Source organism: Protopterus annectens, chromosome 7.part0 (assembly GCF_019279795.1).
Source record: "Protopterus annectens isolate FY-2018-M chromosome 7.part0, PAN1.0, whole genome shotgun sequence".
Taxonomy (NCBI): Eukaryota; Metazoa; Chordata; order Ceratodontiformes; family Protopteridae; genus Protopterus; species Protopterus annectens.
Window position 1 is genome coordinate 1,946,274,882 of NC_056739.1, and position 25,399 is coordinate 1,946,300,280.

Below are 25,399 nucleotides of genomic sequence, written 5' to 3' on the forward strand. Positions count from 1 at the left end.
GTCCTCCCCGCGGTTAGGTAGTGTTCGAAAGACATGCGTGCATAAATGGGCGTGCCTTCGTTGAAGGTTTGGCGTTGAGCTGGCACCTCGGCGTTTCGTAAAAGTCTACTGCCAATCATTAGCGGACCGGAGTTCTGCTGTGGCGACCCCTTACCGGGAAAAAGCCGAAAGACAAACAACAAAAACATTAAAAACAAAAATTGGTTAGTTGGTAATATTGCATTTGGGAATGACTGACAAACTGACAACAAGTTCATATTTACTAGGCATCTTATACAAAGGAGGACCCCTAATCATAATCCCTTGAGAAAGTACTGAAACTCATAATTCCCTGAAAAATGTACTCAAACTCAAACTCACAATTCCATCAGCAGTCTGGTAGTTGGTGTAGAGGATTCAGGCTCTTGTCTTCACAGAAGTTCACATTTCCTTCAGCAGTCTGCTAGTTAGAGGATTTAGGCTCTTGTCTGCTGCAACCAAGTTACAGGTCAAGCCTGATAAAGTTAATTGACTAACCCTAACCCTCCCTACATGATAAAGTTAATTGACTACCCCCCCCCCAACACACACACACACACACACACACACACACACACACACACACACACACACACACACACACAACTGGGGCATTACATACCATACCTCTGAACCTCTTGGCATAAGAGATCTGGACAAAACTGAAAGCAATGTGGATACAATGGCCCAAAAATAGGGATAGATTTTAAATATTGCTGCTCTTAACATAGAAAGTTGCTAGAATAACATGATTTGTGCTAGCATGCATTTTCTGAAGGAACTTAAGTCTGAAACTGAAATGTTTGACATTATTTTATTTCAATTATCAGTAGCCAGAAAACCACAAATTGTATGATGAATAGGCCAAAAATATGAGGCAAAAATCTGGATGTTCTGCAAAAATCTGGACATTTGAGAGGCATGCATACCTCTCAATTTAGTACAAGAAATCTGGACAAAGCCTAACATAATGGTGATACAATAGCCCCAAAATAGGAATAGACTTTAAATATTGCTCTTTTTAACATGGAAAGTTGCTAGAATAACATTTGTGTTGACATGCATTTTCTGAAGGATATGAAGTCTGAAACTCATGCATGTCATTCTTCAGTGACTTCAGTCCTCTGTGAGTTGCTAGAAAACTACAAATCTTTGAGAAACAGACCAAAACTATGAGGCTAAATCTGGACAGTTCAGAGGTATGTTAAACACACACACACACACACACACACACACACCTGCCTTCTCTCTGTTCACACTCACACACACACACGCACACACCTACCTTCTCTCTGTTCACACACACACACACACACACACCTACCTTCTCTCTATTCACACACACACACACACACACACACACACACACACACACACACACACACACACACACGCCACCCCACCCCACCTTCTCTCAGCTCACACACACACACACACACACACACACACACACACACACACACACACACACACACACACACATATATCCCATTTGAGAAACAGACCTGGACAGTTCAGAGGTATGTTAAACACACACACACACACACACACACACACACACACACACAAACACACACACCTACATTCATCTGTTCACACACACACACGCACACACACCTACCTCTCTATTCACACACACACACGCCACCCCACCTTCTCTCTGCTCACACACACACACGCACACACACACACACACACACACACACACACACCCCTACTCTCATATAGCAATGCACGCACAGATGCACACACCTTCTCTCTTATACAGCAATACATACACACACACACACACTTTATCATATGAACAGAACAGCTAGTTTAAATTACATATACACATACACTTTCATATACAGAAACAAATGGAACTGCTAGTTTAAATTAGATATATGCACATGCGCACACACGTTCCTACTCTATCAGTGGAACAGGTAGGTTAAATCCTGCGTGCAAGTGCGGAATGTGTTTACATCTGCGTTGGCATACACGGTTGCAATGCATGAATGGTTGTCCGTAAAGGATTTTTTTTTTTAATTCTGTTGAAGCCTCCTGGCCAGAGTGGTCCCCCCCCCCCAACTATAGGACCATAGGCAACTGCCTATGTTGCCTAATGCTGGATCTGGCTCTGATGTAAAGCCAGCTTGAGGATTTCCCAGGATTCCACACTGGGATTCAGCAATGCACTGAAGTGCCAGAAAAAAAGTAAAAACAATCTGAACTCCTCCCCAGAAGAGTAGCTGGTTCAACCAGTGCCCTGGGCCAAAACTTTGAATCAGCACCCCACCCCCTCAGCAACAATCTGCTTATTACAGTTAGATTTACAACCCCTTCGCATTATGTGGTCAAAGTGTTTTAGTTTTGCTGACAGGCCTTTCAGTGAACTGTCTGAATTTATTTCTTTAAGTATCGACTGGTTCAATCTTCTTGCAGTCCATGAAGTTCTTACATTTTTTCCCCAGCACCAGAATTCAAAAACCTCAATTTTCTGCCAGGTAGCCTTACTTGTAGTCAAACTCTCACAAATCTATGTTCCTACTGGGCAAACTATATACAGACCTGGGTTGACATTGACAATACGATGTCTTTGTTGTTTAAAATTTTAACCATATTTTCCTTAGCTTTCCTTCCAAAAAGCAAGCATCTTTTAATTTTAATGCTGTAGTCACAGTTTGCAAAGATCTTTGAGCCCAGGAAAACCTACATTAAGTATATGCCAAATAGTGATACAAAAGAACATGTAGCTGCCTTGAATGTGTTTGTACTAAAAAAGAATTGTTAATCACTTTTGTTTAAAACGGGGATGTTGTCCTTTTTTGAGTGTTGACAGTGTACGCAGTACAGAATACAGTGTAATTACTTTATTTAATCGTAAAAGGATATTCAGAATGAACGACTAAATAAATTGCCACATATGCCCAAGTTAGAATTGTTAAAAAAAAATTAGGGTCTTACCCATTAGCTTCAGCTTATTCATGCAAGTCATATAGGAATCCTACTGCAGAGTGGTGTATATGCTGTGCAAGCTGCTGTACCACTGGTCCCCACCTGGGGTTCATCTGTACAGTGCAGCAGGCCTTCCCCTGCCCCTGGATAATAGAACAGAGCTACAGCCACTTAACTTACCCTTTCTGGCTGGTATTCTTGCCAGTATCTCTTTGGACCCTGGTTGCAAGCAGCATAGTAGGGAACAAAATCTTTATGCCACGTGGCCAGTAGTGACCTGTGCATGGATGGAGTCTTCTCTACCTTTCTTCTATGTGCAACCTCTTCCCTAAAAAAAGGCACTGATGTGGTAGAAGATGTAGTAGTGCCCTAGTGGTAGATTTCTGACTGCAGACAACAGTGACCTTTTTTACGACCCTAGTCTAAGAAGCCAAGCTTTGCAAGTTCTTCAGGTTTTATTCATGCAGATGTCTTTAAGCTGTGTAGAACTTGAAAAAAACTAATGGAATTTAGTGTACTGATTAAGTAAAGGAAATGTGTCTTGAAGTGCTTAGCCATGTTCTGTTTCAAGGGTATGCTGTCTAAAATTATTTCATAGCATCTGAATGCCAGATAAAACAGCAGAAGAAATACCATGGTAGATAGGATCAATCTTTTGTTTTCACTTCTCACATGTCAGATGAGGTGTGTGTTTTGGAAGAATTAAGCATAACAGGGCAAGCTGCAGTATAGATAGTGATCTTGTTAAGGGACAGAAAAATTATTTCTGTAAATATGTGGATTTATGTTTATATTTAACTTTTATTAAGTAGATTTGGGAAGAGGCATGAGCGAAACTTAAGATGATAATTTTTTTAATCATCCTGTTTTCAATTTGTTTACAGGATAGCTGTTCATATGCAAATGCAGACATAGAAACAAACGTCAAGTGCTTTTGGTGTGTATGTTGAATGTATAACATCTTTTTTTCTGATGTAAAAAAAAATTACAGATACTATATGTGTTCTGCAAACTGTCAAAGAAACTCATGGTTGGAGAAGTCATACTACTCAATGTGGCCATGTTCTGGAGGGGGGATAAGTAGAATGTTTGCAAAATGCAAACAACATTCTATGTGAAATTTCCTCTGTAATGAAGGAAAATTTTATAACCCCTTCTGTTATACTACAGGAAATGAAAGTGGCTGCAAATATTCCATGCTGCGTTTTACTTCACTTTGCTGAACAGGTTGTAGTGTCAGTCACTCCCCATTTTTTAAGGAAAATTACAGTTATGAGGCATATGTATGTCTTTTAAAAGGCTAAGATTCATCTGAGTTCATTTCTTCCATGCTGTCATAATGTGCTAGATTCCAAAAGGGTTGCTCTCAGTGCAAGTCTGCCATGATTCCTTAAGACCTGCTTTCAGTGTAAGTGACTTATTTAGTTGTGAGGACTATCTATAAACAGGTTTTCTATGGGAACCACATTTCAAAACATCTGCTGTCAGTGTAAGTGGTGACTTAGATTAAGAGTAATTCTTTTGTAATCAGAGGTCTCATCTATATCTGGAAATTTATAGACTAGTAGTTGATGATCATAAATACGTGAGTATTGTTACACTAATCTTTGCTTAGGCTAATAATGATACATGCTTTTGAACACAGACATACTGATGAAGTTTTTTATCTTTGTATCTTTGCAGGGTGATTGCATTCTGACCGTGCTACTGAGTGACAAAGATCAGCTTGATGGTGATGTAGTGTATTACCTGCTGTTTAGTGGATCCTCTTGTAGGCATCTCACAAGTACAAAGAAGATAAACTCTGAAAGCTTGCAGACTGTTACACCTGGTGAGTATTTCTGTATTCATTAATGTTCGGGTGGTATTAATTTACAATTGGAGGCATTAATGACTGTGCAAACCTATAAAATGGCCAGAGGTGCCAGAAGCTGCTGAAGGAAGGGGGCAACAAGAGCACTTAGCGATATAAAAAGCATTTATGTATTTAGCTACTTATTTAATTTTTGGAATCTACTACCTTAAGAGAAGCAATCAACAGAATCTGAAAAATGTACATCCTTGTCAAAGCATGCAGAATATGTGTGCTTTGCTGTAATATACAAATTACAAAAAAGTATAATTTTCCCTATATAATAGCATTAGTTTTTGTTCTTATTTCATAAGGACACGCCATTGAAATGAACGTACTGTTTATCAGATTGAAAAATGCAAAATGTATGTTTTTGTGAAACAAATAGCAAAACCACGGCATCCAAAAACTGCATGAGACTATTGGTGGTGTCTAGCAGCAATGGATTATTCCTGTTTAAGCACACAAATTATTACAGCAGTTTCTTCAGAATACTATAGCATGACCTTCAACTACAAAATGCATTTAGGTGCTGGTTCCATCTGTAAGGCCACATACAATTTTGTCTTCTTATAATGCAGTTTAATACAAATTAGTCTAAATGGGGGGAGGGACAGAAGTCCGGTGACAAAAAACAATCTGTTACCACCTCAGTAAAGAAGTATGTTAGACCATTATTATACTCAGAGTACTAAGCAAAATTTCACTTTTACATCCACAATGAAATTAAAAGTGTAACTCATAATATCAGACAGTTGGCAATAAATTGTCATAAACTAAAACCACTGGACCAGTCTTTCAAAGGTTATATCTCTGTCTTCCTTTGAGGTTCCACTGTGGAACTTTCAGCTTAACAACAGAGTATTTAGTTGTGAAACACACCTAAAACTACAGATATTCATAATATTGATCGCTGCTGCAGTAGGCTTAGGTATATGGGTTATATCCTGCCAAAGATATAACAGCTGGTCAGCATCCAAAGCTTCAGGGCACCTTCCATGCACCCAAATTATCAGGCAGCTTGAGCTGAGCAGGCAAAAAGACAAATTTAGGCATGAAGCCCTTCAGAGCTTTACTGAGTCTGCGTGTGTAAGGCTTTTGAGGATCTTCATTCAGCTTGTGCTTTTCTGTGCAGGGCTGATAGGTTCCCTGGGGGGTGGGACTTGCATTTTCTTGTTTTTGTTGAAGATTTATTACTTTCCTCTTCAAGAAAGTTATTTTAAAGCTAGGAATGTTGTGTTTTAGAGGACTGTCTCTAGTCTGCAATGTATTTTTAAAAGGAGAGCTCATTTTTTCTGTCAGTTTAAAAGTTGTGTAAAGTAACTGAAAACTGTTTTTTTTTTCAGTGGAGAAATTGTGTTTGTTTTATTTTTGTGAGGCTGGCATGGTGTTTTAAAGTGCTTTTTTACTCTGCTTTTCTGTCAAAAATGTAACTTTTGTAGACTGGTAGTGTTTATTGGCTTGTCTTCCCTGGGAAAGAGGCACCATTTTCTGTTTGGTTGTGAAACAGACTACCCCATGGTCAGTCCTTCTTCCAGCCATAAAACGACAAAATTAAACAAACAGCCATTGCCACCACAACAGATTAGTAGTTTGCCTCAGCTACAGGTAGGTGATTCTGCTGTGGCCATTTGCTGTACCTCATACCACTCATCTTTTACCCTGGATCCCACTAGTGTTGCACCTACAGCCAGTATGGACTGGGGGTTAGCCACATCTTTTGGGGCAATTGGGGTCTCCTCAGTGGGTAAAGGGGATGCTCTCTTCTCGGTCCTTGGAGAAGGAACAGGAAAGGTTTCCCTGTTGTGTCAGAATGCTGTCCCCCATTCCTGGGGAAGCTGCTGCTTCCATTTGTAATACAGTTAGCCCCATGTTTCCTGTCAGAAAGAAACAGAAGAGCAAGCAGGTTTCTCCTCCTCCTCAGTTTTCTTTGCGTACAAGTAGTTTACCCTGTGTCTGGCTCAGAGTTTAATTCTGGCTATTGATCCTTCCTGTAAAGTAGTTTCTGGTAAAAGAAAGTGGAATTCCACTTTTCCTGAAGATGTCCAACATTCTGAATCTGAACAGAGGATGGATACAGGATTTTCCCTCAGATTTCTGATACAGACTTAGAGGAGAGCTCAGTTTCTGATTCTTCCTGTAGGGGTGTATTTTTCTCTGAGTCCATATCACTGTTGCAGTATTATTCACGTTAAGGATCTCCTGCCAAGGCTAGCCCAATGTCCAGCCAGTGGACCAATGCCTTTAGATCTTGTATGCACCATACTCCAGACGTATGCTCCCCACACAGGACCTAGGGCATGAAGGTGATGTATGGATATAGTTACCCACAACTTCTTTGCTGCCAGTCTGAACACATCATTGATTGTCGGTCTGAATGCCCTTTGCTGTGCTGACACCTAGCTGTCAGGTAAGTGCACCGTTAGGACCTTTTTTCTTTCTTATTCTTGATTTTGCTTTTTTTCCTTACTTGAAGTTCGTGTCATCCAAGAAGGGAAAATGTAAGTGTGGGAGGCAGATTCCCCATAAGGATCGTCATAAACAATGTCTCTTTTGTTTGGGTGCTTCCCGTGACCATACTTCGTGTAGTATTTTTATGGTGTTTGTACCTAAGACTCTTAGAAGGTGGTTGTCTTCCCTGACCATCTATCTTGAAAATCAGTGGCTTAAACAGTTGGCTCAGGGTAGCATGATGGAATCATTTAATCCAGAAGTACTTCCATTAAGTAAGAAGAAGACCAAGAAATCTCAGCCAAATTTGTTAGCTGTCCAACTCCCACCAGATATCTCTATAAAACCGGGTAATAGCTCTGAAGACCATCCAGTGTCGACTTTGGATTCCTCTGCCATGATCCTGTCAAGGGCGGCATGGATCCTCCTTTCACATTCCTGTAAGGCTTTGCATTTGTCTGTTCCAGATGTCAAGGGAGAACCTCTGTTGGTTATCTCGGAGGGTCTTAGAGGGATTCCACAGATTCTGGCCAGGCAAGAGGTTCCGGGTAGTCTTACTAAATCTCATCACAGCTCAGAACCTCAGGTGTTTGTCTGGACTGACGTCCCTGCTAAGAAAACAGTAGAAGACTAAGCATTCTTCTAGTCTTCTTATGGATCCTCAAAGGGAATAGCAGGATTTTATTCAGGGCCTGATTAATGCCTTAAAAGCCCTGAAGCCTCCCCAAGGGCTTTCTTTGTTTGTTCCACATTGGACCTCAGTGTCTTGTAAAAGGCCTTGGAAACCTGATTCTTTGGATGAGGATTCAGAGTCTGATGAGGGATCCTTGTCTTGTTCTTCTCAGATGACTTCTCCTTTGTCTTATGGCTGGCATGAAGAGGAATCTGTTAGCCCTGAGTCTCTTTTGGAGTTGTCATCTTTTGGGGATAAAGTAGCTAGACTGATGGAATACTTTAAATGGGATTCTTTTCAGGTGTCTGATATCCAGAAGAGGTATTATGAGTTGCTTCAGGCGGGCACTCTAAAACCTTCTGCAGTACCCTGTGTTGGCTGTTTTGTTAGACACCTTTATAGCTGCCTCTAAGACTCCTGATTCTCAGTCTCCTGCTCCAAAGAAACCTGACAGGTTCTATAAGATTCCTGAGGATTTTTAATTTCTGTTTAAATGTCCTTCTGTTGATCCTGTTGTGTTGTCAGTCTTCTCTGACAAGCCTTCTAAGCTTTTGTCCTCTACCAAGCTTCTGCCTTTGGATAAGCAAAGTAGGGCCGTGGAGAGGATTGGAAACAAAGTTTACAATGCTTCCACTTTGTCCTTTATGGCCATCAGTTACCAGACCCATATGATCAGATATCCTCTGGCCTTGATTGCCTAGGCTTGTCAAATTATTTCTGACCTCCCTGATTCTGAAGAAAAGTCTTATGCTCTCATTGTTTTGGGTTCCGTGTCTCAGGTGGCTTGCAACTCTGTGCCTCTTCCAAACCTGCTGCCTTTGGGTCTGTCATGAGGCATTAATATTGGCTTCATCTGCAGTCATTACTTAAAGACATTAAGGCCAAGTTGCTGGTTGCTTCTTTGGATAACAAAAATCTCTTTGAGACTGTCGCTGCTATGTTTAAGTCTCTTTAAAAAAGAGGTAAAGCTTTGCAGGACCTTAAACATATTTTTGTGTCCCCTGTTCCTAAGTTTCAGATGGACTAACCTGCTAGGTCTGCTTATCTTTGCAGGCAGCTTCATCAGGCCAGCTTCTCCTGCTAAGTCTTCTCATGCTTCTATGGCCAAGAAACCTACTTTTTCTGACAAGCCTGCTTCTCTTTGACATCTTACCCCAACTAACCATCGGCCAGTTTCCCTTGTCCCTTCAGTTCTCCCTCTGTCTTCCAAACTGGCAACTCATCGTCTCAGGTTCTAGGGTTCTGTACATCATCTGTCAAGGTTACTTCATAGTATGGAAGTCTCTTCCTCCTTTTTCAGGGATTCAGCAACCTCATCAAGAGAATCTTACTCATTTCTCAGAAGTTCTGGAGTTCCTGGTGGACCAGGGAACTGTTTAGCCTGTCTCTCCTTCCCAAGTGGGAAAGGGATTTTATTTCAGAATGTTCATAGGATCATAGGAAGTTACTAGGCTAATGGCCCTAGGGCTAGGGCCGTTGTAAGCCTAGCCAAGTTCTTACCGTTATTTCCACAATCAGCACTCAAAAGGAGGGCACTTAGTGGCCTATTCTGGATCTCTGTTTGCTTAACATCTTTTTCAAGGTTCCTTCTTTTGGATGCTTTCTCTTCAAATCCTGTTTCCTCTGTTACTGCCCCAGACTTTTCTGGTGTCTTCAGATCTAAGGGATGCTTGCCTTCATATTCCTATTCAAGACGTTTTTGCATTTCTCTGTTTCTTCCTCTCATTCAGTTCTTTGCTTTGCCTTTTGGCCTCTTTACTGCCCCAAGGGTATTCACAAAATGCTTAGGTCCTGTGATTGCCTTTTGCAGTTTCCAAGACATTTAAAATTTTCTCTGTTTAGATGATCTATTGCTTCATCTGCCTTCTCCCAGTTGCCTTTTGCAGGCTGTGGAGTTCACCATATCTCTCCTTCATAGTCTGGGGTTCACTATCAACTTCCAAAAGTCAGTCTTGATTCCGTGTAAGGATCATGTGTATAAGGGCTGCAGGATTCAGACAGTGCCAGTGTTGGCCTCTCTTCCTCCTCCAAAAAAACAGAATAAATACTCACAACAAAATACAGGTAAACAAATATTTAAGAAGAAGAAATGGCAAGGGCATTCCAGAAAGAAGTCTCAGCCTTCCAAAAACCAAGAACAGTCCAGGTAGTCTGAATGACTGTTCAAGATATCTTCAAATAACTCCCCTCTCACCCTTGCTCCTTTTTATTTCCAGAAAGTCTGAGTTTCCATTTTTCTCTTTGGCAACAAATTGTTTCAGACAAATGGGTTGTGAAAATCCTTCATCAAAGTTACAAATGGCAGTAGGAGGAAATTCTTCATTTCCAACCAAAGTTACAGATGGCAGTGGAAGGAAATTCTTCATTTACAAGTGGTCATTTCTCATCCTCCAGATCACACCAATTCCATCAGTTCTTCATCGCATGCTGTCCCAAGGAATGATATAACCAGTTCTTCCTTCCCAGGTGGGGCATGGTTTTTATTCAAGGATGTTCTCAGTGCCAAAGAAAGCAAATACTTGGAGACCAGTTCTGGGTCTTACTTTCCTAAACCAATTTGTGATAGAGCTCATATTGAAAACAATGTCACTTCACAACCTGTTACCTCTTTTTCTTTCAATTTTCCTGGCAACACTAGCCTCAAAAATGCTTATTGTCATGTCCCTATTTATCTAGATGTTTCTTAAGGTTTGCCTGTCTGGATCACAATTATCAGTTCTCTGTCTTACCATTTGGACCATCCACTGCACCAAGAGTGTTCGTATTGTCTAGCTCCAGGTACAACTCATTGCATACTACAGAGTATTCACATTTTTCATATTAAGATGACTTTCTTATCTTTGTAGAGTCTTTATAAAGTGTTTAGAATCTCTCAGTTGGGTGAGAGATCTCTTACACAAGCTGGGATTCTAAGAAAACATTCAAAAGTCTTTTTGACTACTTCACACATGATTGTGTTCCTGGGATATCAGCTAGGCACCTCAGTACAAAGAGCTTTTCTTCTGTAGGAAAAAAATAGATCTGTATCTAGATTTATTTGTAGGTATTTCCACTCAGTCGTTGTGAGGCAGGGAGTATCTCAAGATTTGGGGTTTCATAGGTTCATAGGTTCATACTAGGCTTTCTGCCCTAGGGCATTTATAAGCCTAGCCCAAAGTTTTTGTGGCTTTCACCACCCCTTAAGTTTGAAGGATACTATGCCCATTATTTTGCTGTGCCTCTGTCCAGCAGTGACACTGAGGTGATCCCTGGGGTAAACCTGCGATCTCCCATCCATTCTCTTGAACAAAGCCAGCGAGGTGCTCTGCCTCACATGTACCAGGATTTTGTTCCACAGCATAGGGAGTCTCTGGGTGATGAATCTGTCCCTCCAGCACGTCCTATTTATAACCGTGTTAAGGTTTAAGTCTCTTGCTCTTGTAGATGTCATTTCCATGACATCTGTGATTCTCATGATACCCCTGGCAAGACTCCACATGAGAAATACACAGTGTTATCTGAAGTCTCTTTGGTCAGAGCACCAACATCCCTTGTCTTTTCAAATCCCAGTGCTGGGGTTTTACAGAAGGAAATCATTTGATGGAGACAGCAAGTATCCTTAAATCCGGGTCTTTCCTTCTACTTCCCTGTTACAAAGCAGTCAGTCACCACAGACTCTTCGGACTTTGCATGGAGAGCAGTTTCAGGAGGGATAAAAGTGCAAGGTGTTTGGGACACTGAGGACAGATGCAGACACATAAATATAAAAGAGACGCTTACCCTGATCAAGACAGTCAACTCTTGAATCATCTTTGTTGACCGGGAACTGTTCAAATTGTGGAGGGTCCAGTGAGGCTTGCCTTCCCCTAGCAAATAAATTATTTCATGTTGTATTTTCTTATGTTGAATATTTCCATTGATTTGTGATTCAGTGAAGTGGGTTTCATTCAACTGAGTCTTCAGTCAGTTACTTTTCAGTCAAATTCTTTCAAACATTTGATTTTCAATCATGTACAGTTCAAACAAATGTTAGTAAACCTTTATATCACTTCCTGATGGCCAAAGAGAATGTGGTTTAATGCTGTCAGATCCTTGGCAGTACTGAAGATTACCAGAACTAGCCTTGGAGGTCCTTGACAGCATGGTAATAGGCTCCGACTCATGGCATGGTCAATGATACAGTTCTTTTGCTTCTACCAGCCCTCCTTATAGGAGTTTTGAAAGTGACTGTGGCTTCCAGGAGGTTTTCTATTTGTTAGACCTGTGCATCTAATAGCAACTTTGTTTATTTGGGCAGAGCATTCCTTTGTACTGTCTGCACAGTCAGCTTGCAAATGATCTTGACCTTTTTCAGGTACCTACATTAGCACTGTACAAGCCTCATTTATTTTGCTTTCCAGATATATGTGCCAGGGTGTTTCTGCCCATCATCTTTTGACATGTAGGAAAAAGAAGAAACAGCAGCAAAACCACCACTAAAATCGACTGTTTAATGACACACTAAAACAATAAAATATCAGCAAAAAATGTATCTGCTAAAATGATGAGTGCTTTCAGGCGGTGCCCTTCATCAGATAAAGCTTCTAGTTTCCATGCACTCAATTTGAAGTGGAATGACAACCAATCACATTTCAGTACTGAACCCACTGTTTTTTAAGGGTGAGTTTCAATGGGATGACATCAAGTCCAGGGTACCTGTGTGCTGTAAGCTCCACAATCCATCCGGTTTCTTCAAACTCAGTTGTCACCTCCCCTGATACCTTTTCTAATGTTCCATATAACCATAAATTTGAACTAATGTCCTTCATAGTTGGATACATGTCTGTATAGGTTATTATGTTCATTCTGTACCTCGAATTCTGAGCTTAACCTAGATGCTAATGATATCAATGATGCCACTATTGAGCATAGTGGTGGTGGCGTTAGCACTGCTGAATCTGTGCAAGTAAGCAGGCATAATATTGAATTGTATGACAGATACTATCTTAGATATTAAATTGTTTGCTTGCAACCTACAATTAAAGTTGCTGTTTAACAATGATGCTAGTAATCCACGATTATTACAATTTCATAAACCCAGTGTATTTGTTCCGAATTTACATCAATTAGTGGCTGCATTTAGTAAAATGGTCAAAGAAGATATTTATTCTACCTCAAAGGAACCAGGTGTAAGTACTAAGAAAGGTAATTTAACCTTCAGACAAAAAAAGCCTTAAAAATGATAGGAACATCTCCATTAGACCAGCTGATAAAGGTGGCCCGTAGTAGTGTTAGATAGAGACATATATAACTGTTACATGAAGGCAATGTTGAGTGATATGACATTTTATATACCCATAACCATGCAAGATGTTCAAGGACATGTTTTAAGGGTATATAATACATTGGATGATTTATATAGAAGTGGGATAATTACAACGGAAATGTTCAACTTTTTATGAGTTGAAAATCCATTAATTCCGGCCATACAAGGACTTCCTAAAGTCCATAAGGATCCCCTTCACCCACCAATGAGACCCATCGTGGCAGGTAGAGGTTGGGTTACTGAACCCTTGTCAGTATATGTAGAGAAAATGCTAAGGCCAGTAGTAGACTTGAATCCTTTTATCCCTAGGGATTCTAAACAATTTTTGTTCTATATAAGGAAACTGTAAATATTTCAGATAACCTTGCTTATCTGCTAGTAACGATGGATGTCAAGTCTCTTTTTACAAATATCCCTAACCAACTAGGAGTAGACAGGATTCAACAGTACTTAGCACACTACACCGATACTTTAGCCACCAAGATAGATGTTATCTGCTTATTGCTGGAGACAGTGTTAGAGAACAACATCTTCTTTTTTAATGATGAATTGTTCCTACAAAAGGATGGTGTAGCTATGGGCACATCTTGTGCCAATAGCTACGCCAACCTTTTAATGGCCATGTGGGAAAAACAGAAGCTTTTCATTTCGCCATATTATATGAAATATGTCATCTTCTATAGATGTTTTGTAGACAACCTTTTCTTTCTTTGGACTGGTAGTGAAGATGACTTGAGCAGTTTTGTTGATGAAATAAATTAATTTACTAGCTTTCTTAAGTTTACATTGGCAGTTTCAACAAGTAGTATCCCCTTTTTGGATGTTTTTATTGAACGTCTAAGTAATGGTAAGCTTAATACAGGTGTTTACAGGAAACCTTGTTATAAAAACACATTATTACATAGAGAGAGTATGCATCCTAGATATGTCTTTACTAATATTATTAAAGGCCAGGCAATTCGGGCATCCAGATTAAATCCGAAGCAAGGTAATTTTGAGATGGAATTGGCAGGCCTTTATGATAGACTAATAATTAGGAAATATAGAGCAAATTAAATTTCTACAGGTTTCCAATGTATAGAGCACCTTAGGTTAGATAAAGCGTGCCCTTACTTTTCAGAGCAAGGAAATGAACAGTATACTGCTAAAAGTAATACGACTAAGGTCAATGCATCAACACAAAAAATTTCACTATTTTATACACATGATTTCCATCAGATTAGAGATATCTTATGTAGGCACTGGAATGTTTTAACTGTTGATCCTAATATAAGAGAAGTTGTAGGTGACTATCCACAGTTTTTGTTTAAAAATAAGAAGAATTTACATAGACTTTTATGTTATACAAACACTATTCCTCCTTATGAAAACTTTTTAGGCACTAAACCTTGCAATAAATGTAATTTCTGTCCTTATATATGTGATTTTAACATGTTTATACACCGTAATACATCTCAGTATTTTAGTTTTGAAGTTAATGCCACCTGTGATACGGAACATGTGGTTTATCTCGCTCTATGTTCTTCCTGCCCTGCCTTCTATGTCGGTAAACCCGACAGAAGGCTTAAAGACAGAGTCAGGGAGCACTTATACCAAATCCGTATTCAATCAAATACAAGTGCTCTTTCTAAACATGTTTTAGAAACTAATAATTCACATGTGGTTACATTTTTAGTTTTATATATAAATACACCTAGTTTGAGGGGAGGGGACCTTAGGAACCATACTGAAAGAAATGAAACTAACTAGATTATTAAACTGCAAGCACACATACATCCTGGTCTTAATGATAAAGTCCCTATAAGACCAGCCCTCAAAAGTAGAAGGTCTTTTCTTAGATAGTTTTTAAATATTATTGAATATTTTTAATAAATTGTATTAGTTATGGATTAATCAAGCTTCATCTATATATGATGCATTTTTATACTTAAGCGATGTTTATTTTTACACAGTTGAATTTATCTAACCTGTTGTATAAGTATATATTACTATTTACTTAGTGTTTATTCAATTTATATATGAACCAATTATGATGTCATACTTAATCTAATAAGCAATTGAAGGTGTTTAAACATATATAAGGTGTGTTTTGAATTGACTTGTATTTTTATGGTGTGAAGAAGCCACCTTGGGAAAAGTGCTTACCAGATAACTGTTAAAACATTCGGTCTTTTTTTAAAGAAGTCGTGATAGTTCTTCATCTTATTGATTTGAACCTTGTTCTGAAGAGACTTGCTGTATGCTGCTTATCACCAATTGTATGGTTTTGGTCTGAAGAGATTCATTGTATGCTGTTTGCTTCTATCTGCGTGGTATTGGTCTTGAGCAGCCCTTATTATATGACTTTACTATTCTTCTGTTTTTTGCTCAAGAGCACATATTTTCTTGTGGAATTGACTGTTATTTTGTTTATATGGGTAGATTACTATATCTTAAATAACTGGGCGCTGGAAGTTTCTTAGAAGGTAACTAAGCTAACGGCCCTAGAGCCCTTACAAGCCTAGCCACTTTTATCCCAAGTTGCCCCAATTGTCATGGTTAGGTGAGTGAAGTTTGCAGAGGTAAGGGTCTATGGTAGTTAGTAACAACTTCTCTTATTCAGGAGGGACATGAGCACAACCCCACGAGTGAATTTGCTGTCACCTATCCATTGATCTAGGTTGCATTTGAGGAGGGTCAGGGAGGTGCTGTGTTTCACGTGAATTGGAAACTTGTTCCAGAGAAGTGGCTGTCTCATGGGAGATGTATCTGTCTGTCCAGTATGACCTGTTTATGTCAGAGGCTAGGTTAAGATCCCTGGAGTGAGTGACCTTCATGCAGTTAGATTTACGAATGTGTACCATTTCCATCAGGGTTAGGTCAGAGACTGCCCTGTAAGCCAGGCACAGGTCATCCCGTAGCAACCTGTAGGAGACAGAATACACCAACAAGGCTTTCAGTCTTTCCATGTAAGACTTGTTTTGCGTACACTGTAATTTCTTGGTGAGAAACCACTTTAGTCTCTCCAGTTGTTGCAGTTGTCTGGTAACGTACATGCAAAAGGTAGCACTGTACTCAATTACTGGTTTGAGGAGGGACGAGTATAATGTAATTTTAACATCCTTAGATCTAGATGTGATGCCTTTACTTGTAAGATGAGCCACAGAGAAGGATTTCCTTACTACTGTGGATACGTGGTGGTCTGCACTTAGTGGGGTGCTGTCTATAATGTAATTAGTAGGAATGTCAGCTTTCCCAAAGGGAATAATCATTCATTTTTTTGCATTTAGCTTTAATTTGTGACCTTGGCACCAATAATTTGCCTGCATTAACCCTGCCTGCAATATATTAACATCTTTGGGGGACTCTAAGATTGCCCCCACTTTGCAATCATCAGAAAACTTGGTCAGCCACAGGCCATCCACGTTTGCCTGGACTTCTGAGGAATAAATTCTGAACAGTAAACGGCCCTGCACAGAACCCTGTGGTACACTGACTGTTTTTTTGCTAGAGATAAAATGTAAGATCATAAGTAAGTACTAGGCGAGCTACCCTTGTGGGTCGTTTTAAACCTAGCCAATTTCCCTTTCAAAGGTGAGAATCAAACCCTCTACCTTGTGATTGTGAGGTAAGTACCTTAACCATTATACTGGCCCACAACTGTACTGATCCCACTACCTCTCACATGCTATGCAAGCATTCTACCATTTGAGCCAATTCCCCTCAGGTTAGGGTTCAGTAGCCCCTGGAGAGTGGTCTTAGTAAAGCCTGTCCTAGACTTGCAGAAGGAATCTAGTTTATAGTGCTTGGCAAAAGTATGCACACAGGACCAAGTCGTTGCTCCTACAGTAACTTCTACATTCCAACCATTTCTAAAAAGCCATAGATGAAGCCAAAGCCCTGGCAGAATATGACTTGACCCTTACCCTGGAATATTTTTTTTTGCTGTGGGAATAACAAAAGGTAATAGCCTGAGATGTCCATTTGGCAATAGTCTGCTTTGACACAGGTTGTCTCTTCTCCTTAACCTTCACAAGAATTGAACAATCGATCGGAAGTTCTGAAAGATTCTGTAATGTCGAAATAGCACCTTAACTGTCTGTGAACATACAAGGTATGGAGTGTCCTTTCTCCCTCATTTTGGGGTTCACTGAAGAACACAGGGAGATGGATATTTTGGCTTTAAATAAATGTGAATACCAGTTTAAGCATAAAAAAAGTATTAATTCTCAGGGAAACCCTGTCCTGTGGAAAACGAAATAAGGTTGACCCACCATAAGAGCTTACAACTCAGATACTCTTCTTGCAGAAGTTAGAGCAAGTAGTAAAACTGATTTCTTTGTTAAGAACCTCAGCTGGTTCAAATGGAGCAAGTGCTATGTTCTCTAATGCAAAATGAATGTCCTAAGGAGGAGAGAGCATTTTTCTTTGAGGTCTCTTATGCAAAACCCCTTTCAAAAACATTTTGACTTGGGAATGCTTTGAAAGAGGGGTATCCATGGGCAGACATGCTGAAATGAGAAAGAGATTAACCTTGACAGAGGAGTAAGATAGACAAGAAAGCAACTCACACAAATATTGTAAAATAAGGAAAGCACTTCTCTGAATGGGTTCTAGTTATGTTTTTGGCACCAACTAGAAAATATTTTCCGATTGCTAATATATTATTTTCTAGTAGAAGGCTTTCTGGGCCCCATTAGTACCGCTTGCACATCCTCAGTAAACAGGTGCCTAAAGTGTATTAAGACGCTGTCATCCTGGCAGTCAGTCAAAGTTGTTTGGGAATTTGGATGTATAAATGTCCCTATTCTTTTTTTTTTTTTTTAAACAAGAAATATGTTTATTAAATTATCACTTATGACATAGGCAGTCATACATTTAGATGAAAACAAAACCATGTTGACATTTTCAGTTGCATCTATCCAGTCATTGTCAGTCAAAGCTGACAAAACATAGCTAATTCAGTTCCTGTCTTCCCAGAAACCTCATTCTTGCTCTGAAACATTATTCTGCATGTATTGTTCCCACAATTCCCATACCTGTCACCTGTCCAGATATTCACAGAATGTTCATTTTTGCTTCATGCTGTTGGTATGTTTCTCATAAAATTGTGTTTTTTTTCTGATAAACCATAGACAAAATCATTGAGGATTGAAGTCAGAAAATAACACACATCTGAGTTTTAGACCTTATACCCTTCAGAAAATTAATTCTAATGCAAAACCTGTTCTATCAACTTTCTAAGTTTGTAGGAGAAATATTTAAAAAAATACCTTTAGTTGGGGGCTTTGCCCCCCCCCCCCCCATTATTTATGGCTTTCTCCAGATTTCCAATATGGTATGAAAGAGACTATGGATGGCATTGTATTTTTCTCATATGGAGTCTGGTCAGATGTATCATGAGAATCATAGATCCCATGGGGCTCAGAATCCTGAGGTGTTCCCTCCCTTGTCCACTAAGAGGACCCCAGCAGCCACAGAAAACATTGCTAACCCCCGGTCCATAGTGTGGCTGTATGTGCAACACCAGAGGAATATGGAAAAAAATGGAATAGCTCTAAATATAGATATTTTTTTTCCTGTGGAAGAAAAGCTTGTTGTATTGAGGTTCTGTTGGAATCCCAGTGTGCATAAGCGATCTGTCACAAAGGAGAAAGATACGTGACACTTTGAAAAATAGTCTGCATAGATAAGTAAGTCATATAAATATGGAAACAGTGGATACCCTGTAGCTTGCAATGTGCTAAAACTGGAGCTAGACACTTTGTGAACACTCCTGGGGCAGTGGATGGCCTAAAGGCTAAGCCAGATGATGGATAATATGATCCAGACACACAAAACCTTAAGAAGCATCTGAAGCCTTAATAGACAGGAATATGATGATAAGCATCTTTTAAATCTAAAAGGTCCATAACTGATCACCAGGGATTTTCTTTCTTTGGCATCAGAAACATTCTTGAATTAAAACCTCTTCCCCACTGGGAAAGAGGATCTATTTCTTTTATACCCCCTCCCCTAATAAAGTAGGTGCTGTAGGACAGGAGAGAACAGAAGGATTTGGTCTGATGGATGTGGAATAATTCCCTGCAAAGGAGGAATGACTTCCCACTGCCATCTGTACCCCTGCTGAATTAGTCTCAGAACTAATTTGTCTGAAACAGCCCGTTGCTAAGAGAAAACTGGAGATTCAGATTTTCTGAAAGGGATAAGAGACTGCAAGGGTTGGAAAGAGGACAAGGCTCCCTACATAGTCATTCTGACTTATTTGACTGTCCTTTGTTTTGGGGGGGTTCCTGCTTTCTTTAAGGGACCTCCCCACCATTGTTTTTTTAAGTCTGCTTACCAGCATATTGTTGAGACTGTTTGATTTTTTTTTCTTGTCACAGTTGGACAAGGGAGCAAAAAAATTCCTTGCAGAATTTAGAGAAGGGGCCATAAAAAATCTGAAAGACTTCCAGTAGTGGCTTAAGCCTCTCTTTACATTTTTGATAAACTTTGCAGCAGCGGGACCAAACTCTTAATCCAAAGTTGAATTTAAAATCTAATTTTTACATCCTGTAGGAGGTTCTAAGAATGTAGCCAGACAAACCTTCCCAACACAGTACCAGTGGCAGCCTCAATGGATGTAGTATCTGCAGTCATAAACACACTTTAAATGACCTGAAAAAATAAAAGAAACCAAACCACACAAAGCAGATTTTTCCTCACAGGAAGGAACTGCAGGTAAAACATTCTTCATATTTTCACAGTTAGAATAAACTTTAGCTATGAGCATGACAATTCAAAATTCTAAAAATTAAAGTTGCAGAAGCAAACACCTTTTTCCATAAACTTAAAAAATTGTTTTACCATCCTTGTCAGAAAGGGAAAGATTAGAGTTAAAATGTTTGGCAGCAGCAGGATTAACTAAAGCTATTGCTGCTGGGGTCATGTTTGGGAAGAATGTATAAAAACCTTAAAAGTTTGAGTAACTTTATCCATTCTGTTTTCCTTTTAGGGGCAGCAGTCTGATTATCAGGAAAAATTGCAGGCAGTGACACACACTTCCTCCAGAGCTGAAAGAACTGAGGAGATGGGCATAGGTTCTTGTAATTCCTTCTGTAACAGCTGATACTATTTCTGGGGGACTGAGAAACCTCATTCTCCCACTGAATACATTTACACATTCTGGAAAAAGTCTAGGAGAAAGAAAATCTTTGATGAGGAGATTCAGGTAACATGCTATCCTTTGAGACTGAATCAGAATTTTGAGGGGGAAAAATTATATCTCTTTCATCACACTCTTCTCTGGATTTGATTTCTTGAATCTCTTCAGAAAAAGAGGAATCCCTTTTTCTGTTACCAGAGACCACCTGACAAGAAAGGTCAACAGATTGTACAAGACCCTGAGCCAGACTTAATAATCTACTCCTGTCCAATGAAACTGGAACAGGAGAAGCTATAAGTTTAGTTTTCTGTTTCTTTTTTGACAGAAAAATTAAGGCAAACACATCTTAAGGGGCAGCAATAGCTTCTAAAGGGACGGGCCCAAGATTCTGGTTAAGCAGGAGCACCATCCCTGCCCCTTATCGCAACACCAAAAAAGTGGCTCTTCCTTGGCTAGTAAAGGGACTCCAACAGCTGTAGATGACATTGCTAACTCCCAGTACATAGTGGCTGTATTTACCACACCAGAGGGTTCCAGGGAAAAAGAAGAATGGTCTGAGAAACTAGCTTGGCCACAGCAGAGTCTCTCACCTGTCTAAAATTAAACCCAAAAAAAGTGCATTATCATCCCCTTTGCCGAATTCCCTGTAATTACAGTACTGACAGCACCCCCTCCCCCCCAAGTTCAGACTCGGTGGTGCGAAATTTAGGAACACAGATCGATAGCAATTTGAACTTCGACCACCAAGTTTCCAGAGTGGTAAGGAAAGCCTTCTCTGTTGCACATCTCATAAGTAAGGGCATCACATCCAGGTCTAAGGATGTTATAATTCCACTGTACTCAACCTCTCATCAGATAATTAATAGAATACAGTGCTCCCTTCTGCAACTACCTCACCAGACACCTTGCAGCAGCTAGGGAGACCACAGAGGTTTGTCACCAAGAAAATACAGGACGTCCAAGCCATGACTTAGGTGTATAGACTGAAAGCCCTGTCACTGTACTCTGTATTTTATAGGCTGCTGAGAGGCAACTTGTGCCTGCCTTATGGGGCAGTCTCTGACCCTGCCCTGATGGATGTGCTGCACATCTGCAAGTCAAATGGCACAAGTGTCACTTGCTGTAGTGTTTTTAACCTAGCCTATGACATTAACAGAACATGATGGAGAGACAGATACATCTCCCAGAGATTACCGCTACTCTGAAATAAACTTCGAATTCACATGACGCAGAGCTCCTCAATGACCCTATTCAAGCCAACCTGGACAAATGGATGGGAGACTGTGGGATAGTTGGTGTTTATCATAGACTCTGTCTGCGAATTACATCCATCTAACCAAGGACAATTGAGGCAACTCAAGATTAACATAGCTAGGCTTATAAGGGCTCTAGGGCTATTAGCCTAGGTAACCTCCTATAAACCTATGAACCTATAAATAGTTGTAGTCTCCCAAGAGAATATCGTTAGGGTCATTCAGAAAGAAAGTCATTTTGTTTAGATATGCCTCATGGGCAGCACATGAGATGGAGGAAGTTTGGTACTTAGCTGTGATTTTGTTCAGAATTCTGTTCACCGTGAAAAGTTTATGGAAAAGGGTGGAGATGAGATGGTTTCTTAGGGGTACAGACGTGCCCCATCCTATAACAATGCCTTTTCCATGTTGGGTCTGAAATAATGGTAGGCACTGAAGCCCAACACTGTACACTGTGGTAGTACTTACCCTGATCTGACAGCATGTTTCAGTAACTGTACATATATCTATATTTTCAAGAGCATGAATGTCTTTAAGGAGTGCAACTTTTTGTTTAGCTTCTAGCAGTGAGTAGCTGTACTGGTATATAAATTTGAATTTGATTAGCTATATAGGTATTTTGACAAAACTGACCTTGCCTAAAAAAGGCAGTGTAGAGGAGGAAAAGGTCTTGGCCATTATTTGGAAACCATGAGGAGAGAGTTGCAGGCTATTTCTAATAAAGCAGTCAAAGTTGTCAGTCATTTCCCTTTGAGTCTATGTATACTGGATCACCATGGAATGACACCATTAGCTAAGCCAATAATTCAAGTCGGTTATCTTTTGTTTGCATGTGGCATAATTCTTAGTAATGGTAGGATACTGCTCACTCACTCCGGAGCAGCTCAGAAAATGCTGCCTGCTTATTTCCACCATAGGAACAACAGTGCAGCCTGAGCTTATTTTCAGATAATCCATTTGCAATACCATACAGAAAACAAATGTTCATAACTCTTTAACCATAAGAGCTAGACTAAAAATGTAAACGTGAAAGTTGTTCAGTAGACACTGATGTTTCCAACGGTGTAAATGTTGATAGTGTGTATCCAAGCCGTACCATGTAGACCCATACAATTTGTAATTAACTTGTATGAATATCAGCTTTAAAATTATACCTTAAATATTACTGTGCGATGCTCCTTCACAGAGATATTCACAGAAATATGATTAATATTTTATTAATCATAATCTGATAATTAAAGCATAATGTCTTATCACCTGTAACAGATTGGAGACTACATATCAGTGTACAAGTTGTGTGGCTCAATGCCAGCTTCAAGTGGTACATTATGGATGTCATCACCATGCTCCCTTGCAAAGATATGGGAATAATAATGAGAAATATCCTAATTTCCATAATGAGACAAATAAGCAGAGAATTTGATTTCTGTCCTTGTCATACATGAGCTTTATTTTTTTGCAGAAATTGATCTTTGTTTGTTCTGCTGTGAATATTACTCCACCCCTGATCTTACCTTACTTCCTTATACACATATTCACAGAAATATGGCAAATATATTTTTTCATAATCCTACAAGCAAACAAACTGGGATATCTGTCCATGTATGATGCTCACAATTCATATTATGAGATGAAGTTGTACATTTTGATAGTGGCTTCAAAAAGATACCTCACTCATCATCTTGCCATCTTTCCTAGCAGAGTTAATTACCAAAATATGAAAAAATTTAATATTTTCATAACTCAAGTCATAAACAAACTGTGTAATCTGTACATGTGTACAGCATACAAAGTTATTCTACCATGTTATAAGTATGCATGTTGACATGTTCAGTTGCAAAGTTATTTACTAAAATATGAAAAAAATCATAATTTTCATAACCTGAGTCATACACAAACAGTGATATCTGTACATGTTTACAGCATGCAGATACAGTACTTTTTAACATTTTGTAAGTACTAACGTTGTCTTCAAAATGAGGCCTTACTTAGCATGTTGAAATGTTTCCTAGCAAAGTTATTCATCAAAATATGAAGAAATATCATCATTTTCATAACCTGAGTCATAAACTGTGATATACTGATATATACACATGGGTCCCCTTCAAAACATCTAAAACCCATAACATCTAATTTCATAACATTGAGACCAGAACATCTAAAATGCAAAACATCTAAAACCCATAACATCGAATTTCATAATATCTAACACTACAAATCACATGAAAATATCCCCTCCACATATAACGACACCAAACTACCAAACACACTTTTTACTACGTTTCTGCAGGGGGGCTTGATACAGTAGGGTTAGGAAATTAACTTTTTCCCACTGTAGTGCGATCTTGGAGTTGGTATATTTAATTTATGGGGGGGGGGGCAGAGCCCCCACATGGGGGGGGGTGCAGAAACGTAGTAAAAAGTGTGTTTGGTAATGTGGTGTTGTTATATGTGAAGCAGATGTTATTTTCTTGTGATTTGTAGTGTTAGATGTTATGAAATTCGATGTTATGGGTTTTAGATGTTCTGGTCTAAGTGTTATAAAATTAGATGTTATGGGTTTTAGATGTTTTGAAGTAGACCCATACACATACATACACATGTGTACAGCAAACAGATACCATTCTTTTAACATTTTGTAAGTAGTAATACTGTCTTCAAAATGCAGTCTTACTCATCATGTTGAAATGTTCCCTACCACAGTTATTTACCAAAATATGAAAAAGTATAATAAATGTCATTATCTACGGCATAAACATACTGTAATATCTGTACATGTGTGCAGCATACAGATAGTTCTTTTACCATCTTAAAATGAAGTTTTACTCAGCATATTGACAAGTTCCCTAGCAGACGTATACAACAAAATATAAAAATTATCGTAATTTTCATAACATGAGTCATAGCATGTAATATATGTACATATGAGTACAGCATACAATTAGAGTTCTTTTACTGTGTTGTAAGTAGTGAAAAAGGTTTTCCTAAAATTTAATAGAGTTTTACTTACCATAGTGGTCCCACGTGGTCATGATTGTTATCCATTCTTTGTAACTAGGTGCATGTTGCCAGTATGTCATGCATTGCTGCCATCATGCCATTGTGTAGATCAGTCAAGAACAGGTCAATGCCATCTTCATTTAGGTGAACTCCATCACTTCTGAAAATCTTCTGCAGTGATGCTGTTATGGCTTATTGTTGATCTGCTAACCCTGTGCATCAAGCCATGCATGAACCCATTCTGTAACTCTTTGGCCTTGTGTGCTGCCCATTGGCTGTTTGCATTTCTCCAGTTCTGGCGAGGAATTATGTCATACAGAATGACAACGTAGCCACCACAACTGCATGTGTTCAAAAATCGGCTTGATTTGAAACTTCAGGTCTCTCCAAGTGGATGAGCGATGACATCATTCCCTCCAGTGTGCAAAACAAAAATGTCAGGCTCAGGGGAGATGGAACACTCCACTTCCAACCACTGCAGGAGTCCACTCCAATGTAGTATATCTTCTTGCAATCCAGTGTACCTTCACACTAGATGTGGGAAAGCTCAAGTTGTAGTTCTGGAGGCATGGCTGGCAGCCCAGTGAATGTAGGAATGGCCACACACCCACGCTCTCACTTGTCGATCCCTTGCTGTTGAACCCATGTCACTGTCACAAGGTAGAAGCACCTACACATGGAAGAAATGCAAATAGGTTACTGGTGATGTTTAAAAGATTTATTGGATTACTACTTGCATATGTATATAATATGCATGTTACTTGCCTGCAGTGAGGCAGTTGGAAAGCAACACAGCAGAACA

General features: G+C 39.4%; 1 protein-coding gene across 1 annotated transcript in view; it reads left to right on the forward strand.

Moving 5' to 3' along the window:
• Nucleotides 1-25,399, forward strand: part of LOC122806204 (A-kinase anchor protein 13-like) — a 1,047,516-nt gene that overhangs the window by 164,691 nt on the left and 857,426 nt on the right. Inside the window, exon 2 of the mRNA XM_044076432.1 lies at nucleotides 4,642-4,789. Within this exon, the coding sequence (XP_043932367.1) occupies nucleotides 4,642-4,789 (148 nt within the window). The remainder of the gene's footprint in view (nucleotides 1-4,641; nucleotides 4,790-25,399) is intronic.